Consider the following 22,572-nt stretch of genomic DNA (forward strand, 5'->3'; position numbering starts at 1 on the left):
GGCAATCTAGTGTCAATAGCAATTTAGCAAATAACCGTGATATCAAGTGTCAGTAGCCATACACGCCAAAAAAAAAAAAATTGTTGAACGTGAATGCCAACTTGCCTGCATTAGCAGAAATACTAGTGTTTATTAAAGTTTCCTTCTTACAATAACTGCCACCGTTTAAGAGGACCATCAAGAAGTCATCTAAAGTTTTGGAAGTCCTGGACTTCAGTTTTATTTCAGTTTTTTACTTCAGTTTTATTATAATCGCACGCTAAAAGGTTTTACCTTTGACCCAGGCGTTAACCTTTCAACAAATGATTAACAAACTAGTCCTTAAGCCAACAATGAAAGTCACATATTGATCATGTCCAAAATAGGAGCTCCAACTTTTACAGTTTTTGTTCAGAATGCGCCACAAGACCCACAGACTTTGAAGAAATTCTAAAAAGCAGACCTTTCAGACAAAAACCCAAATCCATTAAAACCAAACTATTGATTTATACAGATAGCAGATAGTAGCAGCACTATGTAGACAGGTAGGGCTGCCAGCACATAACTTCAATTATCTCCTAGAGTGCACAGGAAGCCCCGGCTTCAGGAATGCTTCATTATGCAATTATTGACTTCAGCTAGAACAGTCCGTCCAAAACCGGTCCTCAGATTGACCAACAGGTCATAATTTTTGGAAGTGGATAGGTAAACATTACTAGACCTTTTCATTTGACTGGTAGAAAATGAGTAGCAGGCATCTTTTTTACATGTGTCAGAAAGGTGTAAAGTCATAACTAATAATTCAAGACAAGACTTGCTTCAGTCTATCACCTATTTCGACATGCACATTCACAACATGTCATTCTTTTGGTCAAAAGGACCACTGCAGCCTATGAAGCAATGAGTGAAAATCCACATAATTCTTTTTCCCCTTGTGCTGTTAGGAAGATTTCTCGTCATTTTCTGACTAACACTAGAACAGGAAAATTTGGTAAAACTGGTGTCTCTAGGACAGATGGCGAAAACAATTTGTTTTCTTCTGTCCGCCATTAGCAGAGATTTTACTTCTAGCACCTACCTAGAAAAGGTGCTACAAGGGTATAGTTTTTGTTCTGCTTACCAGGAAGATGATCAGGTAAAACTTAAGAGTGCTCTCTGCCTACCAGGGAGCAGGATCTATTGTTAAGCCTGCTCATTGTGCTCAGGTGCAGCTCAGCTTGTTGGACTGTCCCTCACTGGTCCAACAGGGAGGCATATTGGACAGTAGGAGGGGACCTGACAAGTGAGTGCATAGGCTTTGTTACAGTCCTGGCAATTGGCAGAGGAAAAGTGCTGCATTGCATGTTGGGATACTGCATAAAAGCCTATGGTACATGTGCTCAGAGTTAGTCGAGCCAGGAAACAGAGTCCGGGGGGGGGCGCGGTGCCTTGTTATATTATATTATCATGTCTTTGGTATAAAAAAAAAAAAAAAAAAAATCCCAAGTGTATATCACTATATCATACCACTTCCCATATGTCCACAGGCTGCGAGATCTATTGTTTCTGGGGGGGCATTTTCTTGTGGGGTGATCTATCAAATTTATTTAAAGCAGCAAATACAATTCAGGATAAAAAAAAAAATAAATAAATATATATATATATATATATATCCTACTTACCGTGCAGTTTTTAAAATTGCTTATTTGATTTAGAGATTTATTTAAAAGCTTTGTTTAGGTTAAAAGATTACTGAATAAGTTAAAAAAAAAAATTATGTTTGTTTACATTGATAAATGTTTTTTAATTAAAAAGGTTTTAATATAAATAAATGTTAACAAACATTTTAAAATGTAAGAGTGTGAGTGTAAGTGTGTACATAGACGCAAGTGTGTTTGAGCTTTGGTTTGAGGTACACACCCTAACGCAATAGGCTGTGCATGCCTATGGATAGAATACATATGGGAAAAAAACAAACAAAAAAAAAAAAACCTTCTGCCGTTACAACCCCTTTAAAGTTCTACTTTTATGGGCGTCTCAGACTGGTAGCGATTTGCTTTTCTTTCAGGAAAAAAAAAAAAAAAAAAAAGAAGAAAAGGGGGAGGAGTAAAGAGGAGTCACTCTATATGTAATGACGTAGCCAGTGGGCAAATCTGGTTTCTCTACTATGTGGTTTGTGGACTGGTAAATCTTCTTATATGCGATTAGTGATCCCCTCACAGACTAATTCTCTATTCTAACCTCATTCATTTTGAAAAGAGCCCTAATGCCTCATGCACACTGGACATTTTTACAGCTGCTGTTTTTGGCTTCAGGCGTTTTCTGCAGCCAGTAAACTCCCCAGCATGTTATCCTATATGTCCATGAAGACATGGGCTTTTACCAGCATTTTTGGGGCAGAGGTGTTTTTTCTGGCTGGAAAGAAACCCCCCAGAACTAGTATGTTTGAAGAGTAGTTTTTAAGCTGCAAAAATGTTCCAACTCTGAAAAACACAGCTGCAAAACTCATTCTACAGCGAACGCTGCAGGAGTTTTATATAACGTCCAGTGTGCATGAGGCCTAAAAGGGGGAAAAAAAAAAAAAAAAACACAACACCCCACATAAATGTGCACTTGTTTTATGCAGATCATTACTTTGCTGCAAAAGCAAACATTTGAACCAAAATTTCAAGAGTGGATCTTTTTTTTTACCTTGTGATTTAGTGGTTATAAAAGAACTAAAAATAGGTGCTTTATGGTTGGCATTTGTCCTTGCAGTACAAAAATTAGGTGGAAATCTGGTGAGCAGTTCCAAAAGACATTAAAGCGGGTTAACACCTTAATTTGGATGCGGCTCGCAGCAGTCCAATGAGTCCCTGTTCTCAGTTTCAGGGCCGAATTTTTGCCTGAATTTGGCCCTGAAACTAAGACAAAGACACAGTGTTCCTGTGCAAGCCACTCCGCAGCCACAACAGAGATTTGTGAACCGGCTCCATAGAGAGCCAGTCAGTCTCCTGTCATGCAAATTGGATGCAGGGAAATCCTCATAGGTGTGGACCCAGCCTTAGGCTCGATTCACACCTATGCATGTTGCTTTTGAGCGTTTTTGGAGGGTTTTTTTTCATGCTTGCCACGTTTTTGCTTTTTTTTTTTTTTTTTTTTTTTTTACAGTTTTTTTTACAGTCTAAAAAAAAAAAAAAATTAAAAAAAAAAAAAGCTGCACTTGCGTTTTTGATGCTTGTCCATTGAATTCTATTACATGCAAAACGCTGCATTTTGCATGAAAAAAAGTCCCTGACCCTTTCCAAAAATGCAGAGAAACAAAAAGGCATTGATGTGAACATGTTCCACAGGAACCCATGTTAAAAAATTCCCGTGCATTTCTGCAAAATGCATCAAAAAACGCGCTAGTGTGAATGGAGCCTTAAAGGCTGTGAAAAATAGAACCGATAAATTCACCTGCACAAAAAATCCAAGACATTTCCACTGCATAGGTGGATGACCAGTGACGGTATTTAAGGCTCGATTCACACCTATGCATGTTGCTTTTGAGCGTTTTTGGAGGGTTTTTTTTCATGCTTGCCACGTTTTTGAGCAGCGCTTTTGTAGCGTTTTTGCGGCGTTTTTGCCGCGATTTGCGTTTTTTTTTTTTTTTTTTTTTCATTTTTTTTTTACAGTCTTACAAAAAAATTACAAAAAAAAATAAAAAAAAACGGCAAAAACGCACCAAAAACGCATCAAAAACGCTGCAAAAACGGTGCACTTGCGTTTTTGATGCTTGTCCATTGAAAACCATTACATGCAAAACGCTGCTTTTTGCATGAAAAAAAGTCCCCGACCCTTTCCAAAAACGCAGAGATACAAAAAAGCATTGATGTGAACATGTTCCATAGGAACCCATGTTAAAAAATTCCCGTGCATTTCTGCAAAATGCAAAATGCATCAAAAAACGCGCTAGTGTGAATGGGGCCTAAAGTGGAGTTCCACATCATCCGCTTCAGACTTTGACATGGCCCCCCCCCCCCCTCACACTTTACCTTGTTTATAAGGCATTCTTCACAACTTCCTGTCCACACACACACACACACACACTATAGTGGCGCTATTAGTGAGAATAGCGATTCCAGCATTTCATTAAGATTATTCTAACAGATGGCTTTAGAAAAAAAAAAAAAAAAATAATAATATTTAAAATGTATTTATTAACTCCGCTTTAGCCAGTGGCAGCCAAGAAGCGCCTAGCATTAGCAGCCTATTCTTCTCTATGGCAGGTTTCCTACATTAACTCATGGCCATCCACAGGTGACCATAATACCCCTGGAACCAATAAAGTCAATGACCGAGAACTTTGTATGAAACAAAAAAAACAAAAAAAAAACAAACAAAAAAAAGCCACACACACACACACACACACACACACACACACACACACGGTCTGAGACTGGAAGTACAGTACAGTGTGGCAACTATGCATTTTTCCAAAGTAGGAGTCTACAACAACCTTTTCGCTCTTCCAATTGAGATGAGAAACATAAAGCAGTAGTTCTCCAATCTGCAGATTGTGTACACCACAGTAGTGGCAGGGGGTCCTTGACAGTCACTAACAACTTGGGTCACCACTAATGAGGATTTTCAATCATTTGATTACCATAAACAGGGTGAAAAGGACACCAAGCATTTTGCTCAGGTGCTTAACTTCAGTTGTACTTTTGCTCAATTTTTGTATCTGCAATTTTCTCTGTATAATACCTAACTTGAGACTCCATTACAGTTGTCCCCTGCTAGTTGACTGCCAATGCTGCTCTCCCGTTATCTGACCTTGGTTTTCTCTTTGATCACATACCCTTGCTGCTTGTTCAGGCTCTGGCTTATGACCAGACCTAAAATCTAAGCTGCTTACACTTACGTGGCTTATGACAGAGTAGAATGTGACCTGGTTCGTATTAATTTCTGAAACCAGCATCCTGAGGAGGTTAGGGATAGAATACCTTTATGAATGAGAAATGAGGAAGATTTCTAAAAATGAACAAGGGTCCTGCTCTACATAGGCAAAAAGAGTTTGTTTAAATTAAGAGGTCATATAATGTGAAAACGGAGCAAAAGGCTGGCTATGTAGTCTATGAGGCCAAAGTAGCTAAGATTGTGCAGGACTGAGAGGAGATACTACCCATCTTTGGGTTAATACTGGTGGGATAGCATAAAAATGTGACTAACTTACCTACAGGAGCATGGATAAAATAAATTTTTTTTTTTTTTTTTTCATTATAATAAAAAAAAAAAAAAAAAAAAAAAAAAACCACCACCACACCTTTACGCTATGCCTTGACAAGGTGATGGTTTAACATGCCAATTAAAGTTGAATGCCAGGCAAACAGCTAAATACAACAACATGCTTCAAGAGATGGTCAGAGACCTACTATAGGAGGTGTTGGGGACTAGGGACATGCTTCAGGAGACAGACATTGATCAGAGACACATTAAGCGAGACTGCTAGAGATCACCGATATTACATCTGTTGCATACAACTCAATACTTCAATTTTGTTCCCTCTCACTGGCCCAGGTACAGTATGCACCTAGAGGAGATAGACCACTCTCTGCAGGCACCTTGAGGCCCACAGTTTAGGTACCAGAACGCTGATCAATATAGCCTTGTCACCTCCCTGCCTCAGCTTGTGATTAGATATGGGGGGGGGGGGGGGGGGGCGCAATAGACTGATGAGGTCATCTCTCTGAGCTCTCTAACAGAGCCTGATTCTCCCTTAGGCTCGATTCACACCTATGCATGTTGCTTTTGAGCGTTTTTGGAGTTTTTTTTTTTTCATGCTTGCCACAATTTTGAGCAGCGTTTTTGCCTTTTTTTTTTTTTTTTTTTTTTTTTTTAAGACTGTTAAAAAAAAAAAAAAAAAAAAAAAAAAAAAAGGCAAAAACGGTGCAAAAGCGTTTTTGATGCTTGTCCATTGAATTCTATTACATGCAAAACGCTGCATTTTGCATGAAAAAAAAGTCCCTGACCCTTTCCAAAAATGCAGAGAAACAAAAAGGCATTGATGTGAACATGTTCCATAGGAACCCATGTTAAAAAATTCCCCTGCATTTCTGCAAAATGCATCAAAAAACGCGCTAGTGTGAATGGAGCCTTAGTGCTGCTCCTCCCTCTTCTAATCCAAGTGCTGCTGTAGATTGGATAAGAGGCAAGAAAAAAAAAAAAAAAAAAAAAAAAACACGCAAGTTACAATTTCTGTATTTATGCTAGTTGCAGTCAATGTTTTTAATATATAGATGATTGGCGGTTTTGTACATCTACCTGGGAGTTCAGCCTAAGTACAATAGGAAAGATATTAGTCGTTTTAACATACAATTTGCCGTATGGTGACAGAATACATCTAATGTTTTTCACACAGCCTTGTGTTATCTGTACAGTTGTTACCTGCTTGATCTTTGGCCTACATCCAGATACTCCATGCGTCAGACACTTCTGTCTTACACACACAAACCACAGTTGCCACTACATTTGTAAGAATCATTCTCCGTGCCAGTTGTCCACCTCAGGGCATATTACATTAGAACATCAAATATTTGTCTACACCAAAGTAAGTCTTATTTGACTATTCTTGGCCAGCATAACTACTTGTATTTAAAGCATGCTAAAGAGTAATGCTTTGCCATAGCCTTTGCCAAGGACAAAGTCTAACTTGTGAAAAAAAAAAAAAAAAAAAAAAAAAAAAAAACACAAACAAACAAAGGCCACCATTGCTGACCTTATTGTAACGTCTTGTTCTACCGACCTGGACCATGCATGTAGCAAGCAAATTCACAGAAATCAGACCTGATTTGCCACTTGTTCCAGGTCATGGACTCAAGTATTTGATCATCTTGACATCAAGGCAAATTATTATTGATTTTTTTATTTATTTATTTATTTTTTTTTAAAAAGAGCTGTGCAGTATTTCCCCCCAGCAGAGGGTTATTTTACAGTTAACCAAGGGTACCCATATAGATATTAAAAAGGACAGTTTCCCATCCCCTATGCATAGGTACAGTATACACAGATGTTTGGCTATTAAGACAAAATCAGAGCAGTCTAGGGCTGTGTGTTGTGAATGGCCTAGAGAAAAGGGAGCTCTACTTTTCTTGGTGTGTAAACAATCAGATTTGACAAATGAGATTGCATGTTAGGAGGGTTCAGACACAGGCTGTGGTGGTATCAGTGACACTGGCTGGCACTTGCTCTCAGTGTCAGCCGTGCCTCCAGTGATGCCTCTTCCAACATGGGGTCTCATTGCACAGCAGAATGCTCCCCCCCCCCCCCCATGCTGTTGGCCATCAGCTGACTTTCTCCTGCAGTTTCTGCCTCCTGTCCCAACATGGCATCCCTCAGCAGCAATTGGGGGAGCCACTGAGATGATAGATGGGTGGTCTGCTGGGTGGGTATGGCAGCGAGTGCTCGGTCATTACTTCTAATAGTAGCAGTGCTGGGACCCCCCCACGTGGGATAAGCAGCACCCCCCCCCCCCCCCCACAGTGAAATAAAGAGCAGGAGGGAGTTCCACCACTGTCTTGGGCGTCAAATTGCTGCCCCTCTGAAACCACCGCCTGGGCCCCACCGGGATCCATGGTAGGGCTAGCCTGATTGTAGAACTGCTTTAACCCTGGTCATTTTATTGCCCAGAGTTGGACTTTTCAGAGAGGACACCTAGGGGTTGTAAAACTGGAGAGTGCAAAATCTGGTGCAGTTACGCATGGTAGGTTCGAATGTCAAGGTTTTTTGTCAAAGCTTAACTGAACAAGCTGAGGCCAAATGGTTTGAACAGCTGCACCAGATTTTACACTCTGCAGTTTTAGTAAATCAACCCCATAATATCTACAAGACATTAAACTGACATCAAGGGCCAATTCACACATTCTGTGTGGTGACTGGTGTTTTTTTCCACATTGGAAGAATGACAGTCAGTTATCGCTAGGACACACTGAAACCTGTGCTACAGTGATTTGCAATAAACTCAGACATGTTGTATTTTAATCGCATTGCACTGGGTAGGATTGCATGTTACGAAGTGTAACTTTTCTGCACTTCACACTGCTGCCCTGCGATACTAAACTGGTTAACAGCTATATCAGCAAGAGGGAGCGAGCTACTGAGCAGGAGGATTCTAATGGACTGGGACAGGCAGCACTGGACTGTGGGAACTGTAGTCCAAAGGAGAGAGAGTTTACTGTAATCTGGAGCTTTTGGACTGCATTTCCCAGAGGCAGCCAGGGGGGGAAAGGAATGAGCTGAATTTTGTGGTTATACTGTCTAGCGCAGCCTTTTTCAATTAGGGTGCCCTCTGGGCTCTTCAGGGGTGCCTTGACAAAATGCCTAAAAATTGGCCCAAAATTGTCAAAGTCAACAGGTGGATCAGCCTACTTTTGTTACACAATGTTGCATGATAAACCTGTGGCATTACAACCTTGGGCCCAGGAATGGGCCAGCTGCCTTCTTCCTAGAAACAGAAGACATCATAGGTCAGTGTTTTTCAACTGGGGTTCCGCAGCAACAGCCCAGTCTGAGCTGCATCCTGTGTTAACATCTGTGCACAGAGGAGAGATTGCACAGTCCACACCTCCTCCTGCCCCTCTCCTCTCTGCTGCCATCTGTACTATTGCAGGCAAGACAGAAAGCTGTCTACAGAAACCTGCAATAGTACAGATAGCAGGGGGGAATTGGGGGGTAGTTTATGCTAGAAAGGGGGATGGGTTGATTGGGATTTGCCTTCTGCAGACACTAGTGGGTGCCATTAATTCTTAATGACACCTCCACACATCTAGCAAAAAACACACATCACACGGTACCACAATGCCATGTGTTTTGGTGCTGCGCGATTTTAAAAATAATGCAGGCACCTTTCTGCCTGTCTCATGTGCATAGAGCAGCCCAATAAAAAAGTGATGTGGGGAATTGTGCAAAAAAGCATGCGCACCTAGTGTGAACGAGCCTGGAGACTGGTGTGCCCCAGGTCTGTGCACATTTCTAAAGGGTGCCTTGACTAAAAGTAGGTTGAAACACCGGCCTAGTATACGGTGTCTGAGCCTACATTCTGTGTGTTCATTTATGCGCAAACCATTTTTTATCCTAATCCCTACCAATACAGCGAGTTCAAACACCGCCGATCGCTCGGTTCTCAGTTATCACTAAAATGGTCCTGTGTATTTTCTGGTACCAATTCAAAGCCAGGTTAAGAAAGGTAGCTACACTTTTGTGTGTCCCTATAAGAGCTTACAGTAACATAACTCAACCAGGTGTGTCAGATGGGCATGAGATTGTTCTTGGAGTCAAGAGCAGAATTGAGAACCCAAAATGACCAAGCGGTTCCATCAGGGGAAGCGCTAAAAGTGGATTTCTTCTTTTTTTGGAAAACCAAATCTTTCACATCAATGCTCTCTGCAAACCCTTAATATTGGAAGACTGTCCTGAGGACCGCCATTGCTGACTGCAAGCTCTAGTTGCCTGGTTGTATCTGCAGCAATGCTTTCTGAATCCCTGACCCAAAGTAAGCATGAATCAAGTGAAAATCCGAACGCCTCTGCATACTTGTTCCAGTGCAGTGGTGCAATGCACTAAAGCCAACTGGATCAGCCTGATAGCCAGTACTTTGAATGGAAGCAGTTTTCAATAAAGCTAACATTTCTCTCAGGACCAGTTCATTTTACAGAAATAGTCTTTTCTAGGATTTCTATATTATAGAGCTTTCATAGCCAAACTTTTTTTTTTTTTAAACGTGGGTAAAATGCCAACACAGCAAAATTCATTTTGGCCATGTGTGAATTCTTAGAAGCACGCTCCAGGATTTGCAGCTCTACTGAACTCTATCCGGTTGAAGCTGCTTTTTCCCCACAGCTGTAACAGATCCATGTTTAGGCATGTCCTGTCCATGGTCAAGGTTTGCTTTGTAGTAAATTGTAGCCACCTGCTTGAGTCCAGACAAATAACAATCACTGCATACTTACAGTAGCAAATGTGTCCTCTGGCATTTAGCTTACAGAATGCAATACATGTTTTTCAGGATTAGGTGCAAAGCAAATGATTCTTTAAAAAGACTCCAGGTCATCGACACATATAACACTTCTTAGCTGAGATCAGTCATCCAGGAGGGGTCTACTGGGGTTACAGAATGCCTATAGTCATATTATTTTCTGGTATGCTCAGAATTATCTGGATCAGGATGTTTATGGATACCTTCAGGTAAAGCCAGGAATCATAAGAATGTGGAAAGTGCAGTAACCTAAACCCTTAGCAACCAGAATGCGGCATACTTTAGTAAGGCTGGGTTCACACTGCAGCATGGAGCGGTTCACAGAAGGGGTCTGGTGCGTCCCCGTTCAGTTTCAGGTCCAATTTCAGCACAAATTCGGACCTGAAACAGACCAGAAGACACAGGACTCCTGTGCAATTCACACCAGAGATGTGTGAACCTGCTCCATAGAGAGCCAGGACCAAAATTTCCTGACATGCAAATTGGATGCAGGTAAATTCGTAATAGTGTGAACCCAGTCTAAGAGGATTGGTTATCCTGGGTTACTGCACTTGCACATTACCATTGCAGTTTGCACTCCCTGTCAGAAAAGGGCTCATGTAATCATGTGGTGTAGTTATGTCACCACAGCTAGTTATTTGGGGAATTGGACCATTCTCACACTGTTTAGAGTGCCTAGTACAAAAGTTAGATCTACATACATCAGTGGTGTAATCTACATATATTGGTGGTATGGGGTGCTGTTCACACCTGAGCAATGTCAAACTTTACCAGATGCACTTGAATGCTCAGCACAAAGATCTCCATTACCGTTATCGGTTTACACCTGAGCCTGATGTCCCTTGAAGTTCATTGTTCGAAAAAGTACAAGAGTAAGGAAAAAAAAAAAAATTTATATATATATATATATATATATATATAATCCCACACCCCACGACCCCTTACATGCCACATAATTTTTTTTTGGAGGGGTACCTAGTTTTGACAGGTACCCAGCTCTCACTTCCACTCTCGCCGCCTATTCAACTCCTCCTCTCCCCCTCCAATCTTCTGGGACACGTCACAGGTCTCAGAAGATTGCTCCGCCACAAAAAAGGCGCAGCGCCACTTGCACAGTGCGCACCTGGCTGTAAAGCCACTAGCTGTCACAACCGGGTGCCCACACTTGCAATGCCGGCACCACGTAGAGGAGAAGTTGCTGTGCCACGTTGCTAGACCTTGGGACAGGTGAGTGTGTTTATTAAAAAAAGTCAGCAGCTACACTTTTTTGCAGCTGCGGACTTTTAATAAATGTAAAAACTGGAACACCGCTTTAAGCCTTAAAGCGGTTGTAAAGCTCGCTTTGTAATTTTTATCTACAGGTAAGCCTATAATAAACATATAAAAGATGGAATAAATCCTCTTCCCAGTGGCACCACAGTGATTCCAACCAAAAAGTGCCCCGCCACCTTAAGAAAAACCTGCTTACCGGATGGCAAGCAAAGAACGCATGTGGCTATAGCCCAGCCAGGGCCTTTAGCTTGCACAGATGATCTCTGTGCTGAGTATCACAGGATGAATGGCTGTAGATCTCCCAAGCACTGGCACCATTTATGGAGTCCGTGACCACTTGCACTTGGTATGTTTAAAAGTTGCATGTAAAGAACAAAGCCGGCCAGCAAACAGAAGCCTGTCCTCCTCGTACACAGTGTGGTGAGGTCAGCACGTACCCTCCACCAGACGCGTTTCGTCATACGGGAAGTTGTCAATGAGGAACGATGACGAAACGTGTCTGGACGAGGGTATGTGCTGATGATGCATACTTGCACATTATGCCATTGTCTTGCAGGTTTTTTTTTTTTTTTTTTGGGGAGGGTTTGCCAGCAGTTTACAACCACTTTAAGCTCATGTAAAAATGCCTGTATAAAAACACTCAAAATAAAGACCTGAAAAATAACTGTAGCCCTTTTTTGAGCAAGGTGGTGGGTCATGAGAAAGGGCCCTCCCCAAACAGGATATTGCGCTAAACCTGCAAGTAATGAAGCGATCCATAACCTTTGCTAAATAGAAGAGTAGGTTTGATACTAAACTTGGCAGTGCCTCCACACAGGACAGGGCCTCTGAGGGGATTCTCTTCCTGGGAAATTGCCAGTAATCTAATCAAAGTAATTGGGAGCAGAAGAAGAAGTACTGCAACCAGTATATAAAAAAAAAAAAAATTATTTTAAATCATACTTTGGTAGATGCAGCATCGGACCGCCCCCACCGACTCTAACACTTAGAACCAAGCGTTCGATTCTCAGAGCTCCCTGAGCAGCTCTCTGCTCAGCCCCCCCATGCTCACTGGCGCGCTGGGCTGTGGAGGAAGTGGAAGCGGCAAGCTTAGGCTCTCAGCGATTTGCTGAGAGGCTGAGCCAGGTGCCAGTCCAGACGTGGGCAGATCCCGACTATATGGTTGCGATCCTTCCCGAGCCTGGACCAGTTCTGTGACTTCAGCCCGCTGTCTGTTGAAAACGGGTCACAGGAGGACAAAAACGAACTGCACTCCTGTGACAGTTCACATCCTGATCCACTTATGACTTACACATGCTTTGCCCACTGAAGGTGGATCGGTGATATATCATTTTTCAGAGGGTTTTGACAGGTTATAGCACGGCCTCAAAGTCTGTAGTCACTCTAAAAACACACACCATCATGCCACAACTGTGTGGTTGCAGCACAACCTCATTTAGCTGAGTAGGTTAAATTTTGTGGGCACTATGCCAGCAGATAGCAGGGATAATGTTTGCTGCAGCACATACACACACACGACTGTCTGCTCCCTTAGCAGCTTAAGTTGGGAGCAATTAGGAGACGGCAAAAAAAAAAAAAAAAAACCCCCACACAGCTCAACTGTGTTTACTGAAGTATTATTTCACTGAAAGGGTAGTTGATGCTTGAACAAACAAGCATAGAAGGGCGCACCAGCCTCATCTTTAATAAGGAAATGTCATAAGATGTACTCACAAAACGTACTGATTAAAGAACGCTCATCAAGCTACTCATTTGTAGCATAACAGTCCTGGACACCGTACACTCCAGAAGACGGTGGGGGCACACCAGGGTCCAATCTGGCTGAGGCATTTTGAAGGCAGTACCTTCTTCAGAGCCAAAATATTTGGTCACACCACGGATGGGAAGCTTGATGAGTGTTCCTTATTCAATAGGTTTGCAAGCACATTTTGTGGCATTTCCTTAAAGAGCGTCTGTGGGATAATGCACTAGGCTGGTGCGCCCTTCTTTGCTCGTTTCTTGTAGTGATTTTAGTCCTAGAGGGCAGCAAAGCTTGAAGAATAGCCCTGAGATGTGAATTCACCGCCAACACCTACTATGCTACCACATTCATGTGCAGGAGGCATTTTCTATGATAGTTGATGCCTGGAGCAGACTTCCAGCACAGGTAGTCAGTCAACAGTAAGTGGCTTCAAATATGCTTGGGACACAATAAAATAAATAAAAAGCAGCAGACTTGATGGGCCACTTAGTCTTTTTTCTGCCACCACTTTTCTAGGTTTCTACCCTCCCAAACTGTAAGTGTAAACTAAGCCTAATATTCTTCATCTTCTCTGTACTCCAACTGCTCCACTGGAGTTGCACACAATACCCAGTGCTTTCTGTTGTGGGGGAAATGCGACCTTCTCTCATGATGTAGCACTCGGACCTGACCCTTGGTTCACACTATGCGGCTGTGGTGGATGCACGTTTCAGGCACGTTTTGCGTTTTTAAACCCATGTTTTTTCTATTTTCTTTAACAAATTGTGAATCGCTGGCTGTTACAGAGTGGACCGAAAAGCCATCTGCCGCGTCCTTGAAGTTGTAAAGGCAGAAGGTTTTATCGTAATGCATTACATTAAGATAAATAAACCTTCTGTGTAGCAGCACCCCCTAATTACTTACCTGAGCCCCATATCTATCCAGCGATGTCCACGAAGGTCTAAGCCTTCAGGGACACTCCTGACTGGCTGAGACACAGCCGCGGCGCCATTGGCGCCTGCGGCTGTCAACCAAAGTCAGCCAGCCAATCAGGGGAGAGAGGGGGCGGGGCTCTGTCTGAATGGACACACGGAGCTGCGATATAGTTCCAGTGCCCCCATAGGAAGCTACTGGCTATGGGGGCACTCGATAGGAGTGAAGGGCCAGGAGCAGCAGAGAGGGACTTTTTTTTTTTTTTTTTTTTTTTTTAAACGAGCCTTTACAATCACTTTAACAACTGATGAGTCATCAGCATCAGTTCCCCGCTGACAGTTGAATATTGAATATATATATTTTATTCATTTAAAAAACAAACTGGCGGTACACCTGCCAGTTCTTAAATAACTAAGGGGCGGGGTCACCCACTGATGTCATCGGGTGGCCCCGTCCCCTTGTAATGTCGGCCACAGGACCTTGCATTTTTGGTGTGTGTCCATTGAAGGCTATTACACACAAAACGCAATCTGCTGCGGGGAAAAAAAAAAAACCACACACATACACACACACACACAGAGAAATTTTTATTTTTTTTTTACTTACCTCTAAATGCCTGTTGCTAGGGGGTCCCTCGTAGTCTGCCTCCTTCGGTGTCTGGGCTCCTGACGTCACTTCCCACGTCGCCGGAAGGGAGATCGCCTCTCCACCCTCCCTCTTGTCAATCTGGGACACGTGACCGGTCCCAGATAATTGCGGGGCCAGTGACGGCGTGCGGCGCGGCTCAAGCATGCGCAGTGGGTGCCCAGCTGTGAAGCCACAGCCGGGTGCCCACAGCTGAAATGCCGGCGCCAACAAGCGGAGGGGGGGACGAGCGAGGCTTCGATCCCCCGCATCGCTGGACCCTGGGACAGGTAAGTGTCAGATTAAAAGTCAGCAGCTGCAGTATTTGTAGCTGCTGACCTTTATTTTTGTTTTTAAATGGGAACCCCGCTTTAAAGATTGCTTGGCATCTGAAGGATTAAAAGTTCAAGTACATATTTTTTTTATTTTGTGCCCCAAATTTTGCTCTATAAACGCTTACCTAGTATAGAGAAAAAAAAAAAAAAAAAAAAAAAAATTTATAAAAAGTAAAAATTACATTCTGCAAAGAAAATGTAGTACAGATTTCTGGCTCTTTATGGCTGAAATATGTTGAGTAACTCAATCACCCAGAGCAAGCATGCAAGATTGAAGTCTGAACTAATCATTTGCAAACTAGTTCAGAGTCAGTCCCCATTCAAAAGGGAGTTTTTTTTTTTTTGTTTTTTTTTTGAAGTTTGTGTACACACACACACACACACACACACACACACACACACAAGCTTTAGACCCCTCTCACACTGGGGCCGCGACCGCATTAGCAGTTACGTCCCGCTCGTTTTAGTGCAGTTTAAGCAGTGCTTTTAGCCCCTCCCCCCAAAAAAGCGCTGCCCATCAATTCCAATGGGCAGGGAGTTTTGGAAGTGCTGTATACAGTGCTCCAATCCCATCCCAAAGATGCTGCTTGCAGGACTTTTCTCGTCCCGCAAGTGCACCCCCGCAGTGTGAAAAGATACCCCGAAATGAATGGGAGGCAGTTCTCAAGCACTTTGCAGAGGCTATTTTTAGCGCTAAAGCACCTGAAAACCACCCTGTGTGAAAGGGGTCTTAGTGTATAGGTTTTCACCAATTTAAAATAATTGCAAGGAGAGTCAAGAAATTGTGTTAGCGCCGGTTCACATTAGAAGCGGCACGACTTGCAGGTCGCCTCACCGAGGCGACCTGCACACGACTGCCGCGGTGACTTGCAAGACGACTTCTGTATAGAAGTCTATGCAAGTCGCCCCCAAAGTAGTACAGGAACCTTTCTTCTAAGTCGGAGCGACTTGCGTCGCTCCGATTAGAACGGTTCCATTGTACAGAATAGGAGGCGACTTGTCAGGCGGCTAGGTCGCCTGACAAGTCGCCCCCGTGTGAACCGGCTCTTACGTGTGGTTTCAGGTGCAACCATTGAAGTCTATAGGGTACCCCAAAGAAGCGCTTGTATTTTTTTTTGAGTGACACAATGCTCCGGTGTGAACAGACACCATTATGCCACATGAACACTGTATTCTCTATGATGTTTTCTCTCCTGCAGGAATTTTGCAGCAGAAAAACACAGTAAAAACCTGCATTTTTTGCATGTGCATTCACACGTTTGGCGTTAATGCAATCTATTGGCCAGAAGGGTAACTTAAAAAACACCCCTAGTGTGATCGTGCTTGAGCCCTTAAATATAATACTCCAAACTAGTCTCTCAGGCTGCGCAATTTTGGCACGATAAATTGTGCTGCAATCGCAGCAAATCGCAAAACATGAGATGCTGCCGTTCAAAACAAGCACCTTTGTCACAATTGCAGTGCGATTTATCACACGGCGATTGGGGTACCATTAAGTAGTAATGGCATCACACAAGTGTCCCATGATTTCGAACCACAGACAGAATCGTGGCGATTCAGATCGTTTAGGTGTGAATGGAGCCTAGACCAAAATGCTGGCTTTTTTTGTATGCTTGTTCTTTGCAGGACAGGGAATGAGGGAATGTTCCAGCTTGGAGCTCACTGGGAGTACAAAAACTCCACCACCACCACACACTCGCGTTCAGGTCAGGATTTTGATGGGCGCCTAAGCGCATTCCTAAAATTGAGCGTTGAAGTGCTTTGGACAATGAGCTTCAAAAGGTTTAGATCAAGACTATGACCAAGCAGAGCTTTCAGAGTGAGGTTAGCATGAGACCCTTCACATTTTCTGGGTTGGGTTTTTTTTTTTTTTTTTTTTTTTTTTTTTTTTTTTTTTTTTTTAAAAAGGCTGGATGAAGAAAACACACACACACACACACACACACACACACACACACACACACACACACACACACACACACACACACACACACACACACACACACACACACACACACACACACACGAAAAGAACAGCAAAGACAAATAAAACTCAGGCTCGATCTGGATGAGCAAAGTGCTCAGGCATGCATCGCTACAGGGCTGATCTGCCAACAGCGATGTCAAAATCTGTGATCTGCGATTGGCTGCCCCGCACACACCCCCTGCACTCCGACACCGATCTGCGTGGCATCTATACAGACTGCACTAGATCACCAAGGGGTCTGCTACAAGCTCTGATCACCTGCTACATTAGAAACAAATACAATGAATTCACTAAAAACACATAATACTAACAATCTCTTGTATAATTATTCTAGCAATTATATAGCTACAATGTAAACAACCCATAGATTGAGTAAATAAGCAAGTTAATAATAATACAAATAATCACCAATTCGTAATCCAAGGCTCATAGCTAACTAAAACGATTGGGGATGATTACAATTATTCCATGAAATTCGATTGAATTGAAATAGTTATAAAATAAAGCATGGATCCACAGTCACTATAAGTCACTGGACTATCCAGTAGTCAGCGCAGGATGCCAGCTTCCTCTGGATGTGGCTGGCATCACCAATTCCCAGACACATGCAGCTGGCAAGAAATTCAATTCTAAAGATCCAATGATTTACATAGCTTTATCACTGGCAAGCTGCACAAAAAAAGCAAACTCTTATTTCACACTATAACTTTGCAAACCCTTCAGTCTCACCAAATTATTATACAAAATTATTATTATACAGGATTTATATAGCACCAACAGTTTGCGCAGATTATTATTACCAAATTATAGATGAATCCAAATGTCACTTCCAGGAAATTCATCATATAAAATAGTGCTATAGTGTTAAAAAAAAAGGGAAACACTCAACAAAAGCCAATAGAGTACCTGTATGGGTCAAACTTGGCAAACTTCATCCATTCTAGTGGATTACTCTCATAGGACTCCACTATATTCTGAACTTCTTCTACATTCACTTTATCACTGGAAAAGATCTGGTGCAGGATCTGGATCAGTTCCTCCAATGTCTGTGGCTTCAATACTTCAGTGTGATCCATACTACAAAGCTGGAGCAGAGCTGATTCTCACTGAGCTGTCTGCAAGTAGATCACTCACACAAACAACTGTGCAGAAGTGCAGCCCTTTTTTCTTCTATTTAAGCTGGCCAACTTGCAGAGGGATGTACCAAGTTTGTTAGGGGAGGTAGGAGAGATAAGTGTAGTGTTTGTTACACATTCTGAGCCTCTTCTCTGCCTTTTATGTTGTTTTTACATTACATGCAGCTTAATCTGCACTCAATTACCCTTGCACTGATAAAACAGATAATTCCTTAGTTTCCTATCAGTATCATTAAGTTCTATGTGCTCTGATATCCTCCTTTTCCAGAGAACATTGCAGACCTGCTGAGCTTTAAAATAAGGGGCTTGTAGAGGGTTGGAGTCTTTTAATTCAAACCAGCAGCCATAGAAACCTTTACAGCCCCCATAAAGAATTCATCCCTTCAACATTCTTTGCAGCTGAGCAAAAGGGGAACTTCAGCCCTGGAAAAACACTGGAAATGTTTTCTTTATATCAGTTGTGACCATTGTGTTATTGCTTGGTCTAAAACTGGGGCAGCAATCTTTACCACATTCATAAATGTTTTCATGCAACTTTCACCCAGGATTCACACATTTTTCTAATTGCCTTCCATTAGAAAATCCTGTGAACCCTGGGTGAAAGCTCTGCATTTTTTTTTTAGAAAGGGCTTATAAATAGACCCCTGTGTCATGTTAAAGTGGAACTTCACTCGCTCAATCAACATTGACTAGTTTTAATCCCTATGCTGCTAGTATTAGTAAATAGATTGGAATGTATCATATTTACTTGATTTACACATTTTTTTTTGTTTCTTCAGTTTCTTCCTGGTTTCTTGCCTAGGCAATTGATGTCTTACATCCCAGGAGTCTTATGGAGGGAAGGTGGGGTTTTCTTAGCTAAGCACACGCTCCTGCTTGTATGTCCGAACTAAGGGCACATAGATTCCAGGAAGTCAATGCTACATGAATCATCAGCCCTTACTCAAGATGGGTACAGCCAAAAATACTAGGGGTGTTTTTCAAAGTGATTTCTCAGCAAAATAAAGCATGAAGACATGGATGGATGGGGGAGTTTGCTTTCAATATTGAAAATGAATTTGATTGAATTTTTGCTTTGTGGTGCTCAGATACAGCATAGTTCCACTTTAAGCAAAGCGGCTTGTTCTGAAGGATGTCATATGACGTCCAGTCAGAACAATGGAGCCCCCCATCTGGCCATCATTCTGCTGTAGGCCGGGCAGGGGCTCCATTGTTCTGACTGGACATCATATGACATCCTACAGAACAAGCCGTTGTGCGTGCCGATTGGTGGTGCAGTGTGTCACCCAGACACAACACATTTCCGATCACAGTAAAGAGCCTATGATGTGGGCTCTTTACAACCTGATCAGCTTGTGTCTAATCACAGCTGTTCACAGTGTACATGGGAAGTGCCAGTTATCAGCATTCCTCTACTTGCGCTAACAGGGCGTGAGTAACGGAGAGCCGATAAGTGGCTTTCCTGACAGGGGGGGATCTGCACTGATAATCAGTGCAATGTTAATCAGTGCAGCCCCATCAGGGATGCCTGCCAGTGCCCCCCTAGTGATGCCCACCTGTGCCCACCAGTGGTGCCAATCAGTGCTGCCTTTCAGTGCCCATTAGTGATGCCTGTCAGTACCTCCTCATCATTGTCATCTATCAGTGTCACGTATCAGTGCCACCTATCAGTGCCCATAAAGGCTACCCATAAGTGCCACCTATCAGTGCCGTCGATCAGTGCCCAACAGTGCCACCTATCAATGCTGCATATTAGTGACTCCTTGTCAGTACCCATCAGTGCAGCCTCATCATTGCACATCACTGAAAGAGAAAAATTACCTATTTATAACATTTTGTAACAGAACACTTTTATTTTTTTTTTTAATTTTCGGTCTTTTTTCATTTGTTTAGCAAAAACTAAAAAACTCTGTGGTGATTAAATACCGCCAAAAGAAATCTCTATTTGTCTCAAAAAATGACCAAACCTTTGGTTGGGTATAGCACTGCATGACCGCGCAATTGTCATTCAAAGTGCGACAGCGCTGAAAAGTGAAAATTGACCTGGGAAGGAAGGGGGTGAAAGTGCCCAGTATCAAATTAATTAAAATTTTGTTTGTTTGTACCAAGCTGGCCCAAATGAACTATTAGCTTCACAGATGTGCCCCCTGTCATTGCTGTATAAACTATATGTAGCATTAGCTACAGTACATAGATCGGCAAGGACTGCTTACGGACGCCTTGCCGATCTCTGCTCACAATTGATGTGTATGGGGGAATCCTCCCCTCATGTCATTGTATTCTGACAGTAAAGGAATCCTGCTGACTCCTCCACTGTCAGAATACACTGACAGATACACTACAAGCTATTGGCTGCAGCGTTGATTGAATTAACTTTTTCCAGCAAGCCAGTTCGTGAGCAGTTGATCAGTAAATTTACTTCTCTCAAACAGCACAAGCCATAGATGGATTGAAATTACGCATAGATGTGAACTAGTACCATAGGAAACCATGTTAAATGGACCGTAGAGTGTTTCTGAAAACTGCAAAACGCACTGAACAAAAATGCATAGGTGTGAACCTAAGGTCAGGGCCAGTTCACACTGGAGTGAGATGAGAGGCTCTTTACAACATGCACTATTTTTAGCACCTGTAAATTGCCTCCAGTGTGAAAGCAATCTAAAGGCCCAGACACACGATAGGACTTTGTACAAACTTTCCCGTGGATTTTTGTACAAAGGACATCGGCCGTAAACTAATTAAGCATACACACGGCAGGACTTTTTCAGCCAACTTTCACCAAATCACATGGTTGTTCAGCTCTTTACCGCCACCCTTTGGTCAACTTCTGTATTGTCTGATCTTTTGCATTGGTTCTGAGCATGCGTGTTTGTACTTTGGAATAAAGTCCTATGGACTTGTGTACACACAATAGGATTTTGCACCATAGGACTTTTGTTGCCGGAAAGTTTGTCTGTTTGCACAGAAAACATTTGTCCGATGAAAACCGAAAAAGTTTGTCCGATGAAGCGCACACACGGTAGGATGTTGCCTTAAAACAGCTAATTTGCATGTTTGTTGTCAAAAAGTCCTATCGTGTGTATGGGCCTCAAGACGTAAAAGATCTTGCACTGCCCTAAAACCACCACCCCAAAACTAATTAAAAAAAAAAAAAAAAAACCCACACACCACACAAGCTCAATAATTTCAATAATTTACTTTCATTTTGCCAGCAGAAACAAAATTATCTTATATATTAATATTAATAAAATTAATATTAATTCACTAGCTTAAAAAAAAAAATTATACAGGATAGATGGTGCTACATTTAGCAAAACAGTTAGCAATTGGGTTTTAAGGGCCCTGCTCATAAGAACTTACAATCTAAAATTTGTCTAAACCTTAGAGTGAACACCGCTTTACTTTCAGTGTATAACGGGCAACACATCACATTTTTATCTGCAAGATTATAGAAACATACTTAACAGTCATTATTCTTACAAAGCATTCCAACATGATATTAAAAAAGCCACATGTTCAAAATATAACACCCGCCACCACCCCACAAATCCACATACATACATACATTGGTGAGTATGTTCTGCTGGAAGCTGCATCTCTGTGTACATGATTAAGCAATGAGATCAAAGAGTAGAAGGTCAGCAGATGCTCCCAGACCACAGGAACAATATACACACAACATTGACAGCATGGCCACATAAACCTACTTTTGATTGAAAAAATGCACAGGAATTTCAGCAAACAAACAGCCCCTAGCTGGGCGTTTGTCAATAGGCACAATATCACGCTTCCGCCTCCACCCCCAAATCACAGCAAAAAACCTGACCTTCCCAGGCCATACAAACCCCCCTACTGCAGCCCTTTATATAAGAGAGGTTGTATTGTTAGCACACTGACACACCCAATAGAAGTACACGCCCACCAGTATCTTTCAATCTACCGCTTCATATATGTCTAAAGTGATTTCACCTGATGAGCAGGAACAAATAATACCATTTGCAACTGTGTTAGCCCTTGGCTATGTGCATCAAATCTCCAACTACAGGCCTGTATGCCCCAGTAGAAGGACCCTTTGTCCGAAACATGTCGGGTTGCTGAAAGCCATCTGTTCCCCGGTACCACGCAATTTTTATTACATCTGTGATCACTTTTTTATTCATCTTATCTGCGGTTTGCTTAAGAACGTGTATTTTTTGGTGGTTTGCAATAAACCTGATTTTACTGAGCCATTCACTATGTGGAGTTTTTTCCCTTCCCTGCATGCCCTCACACTGGCGTAGTGAAAGCTATATCCTCCAGCCATCCATTTGCTGTGAAGATGAATCCATCCATCCTTGGCGGATCCGAATACCATCCGTTTCCCACGGCTGTCCACGGTTGCCTCAGAAATAATCATTGGAATCCATCACTAACATCTCTCCACGAGCATCTGTTTGGATCAGTGGATCCACAAGCCTGAATGACACTTAGCCATACGGTGAATGTGTCCACCTTTTCTGGTAAGCGTATTTACCCCTTCCATTTTTTCCTGTGGATTTTCAGCATATGAAGACCACCTAAGCGATTTAGGTGCACCAATCACATACGTTCTTCCTCTCTGGCACCAGAAGTAT

General features: G+C 42.4%; 1 protein-coding gene across 1 annotated transcript in view; it reads right to left on the reverse strand.

Moving 5' to 3' along the window:
* Nucleotides 1-17,999, reverse strand: part of CDO1 (cysteine dioxygenase type 1) — a 33,580-nt gene extending 15,581 nt beyond the window's left edge. Inside the window, exon 1 of the mRNA XM_073624646.1 lies at nucleotides 17,730-17,999. Coding sequence (XP_073480747.1) covers nucleotides 17,730-17,899 — 170 coding nt within the window. The 5' untranslated portion in view covers nucleotides 17,900-17,999. The remainder of the gene's footprint in view (nucleotides 1-17,729) is intronic.
* Nucleotides 18,000-22,572: the final 4,573 nt, after the last annotated feature.

Source organism: Aquarana catesbeiana, linkage group LG01 (assembly GCF_042186555.1).
Source record: "Aquarana catesbeiana isolate 2022-GZ linkage group LG01, ASM4218655v1, whole genome shotgun sequence".
In the NCBI taxonomy this organism is placed as follows: domain Eukaryota; kingdom Metazoa; phylum Chordata; class Amphibia; order Anura; family Ranidae; genus Aquarana; species Aquarana catesbeiana.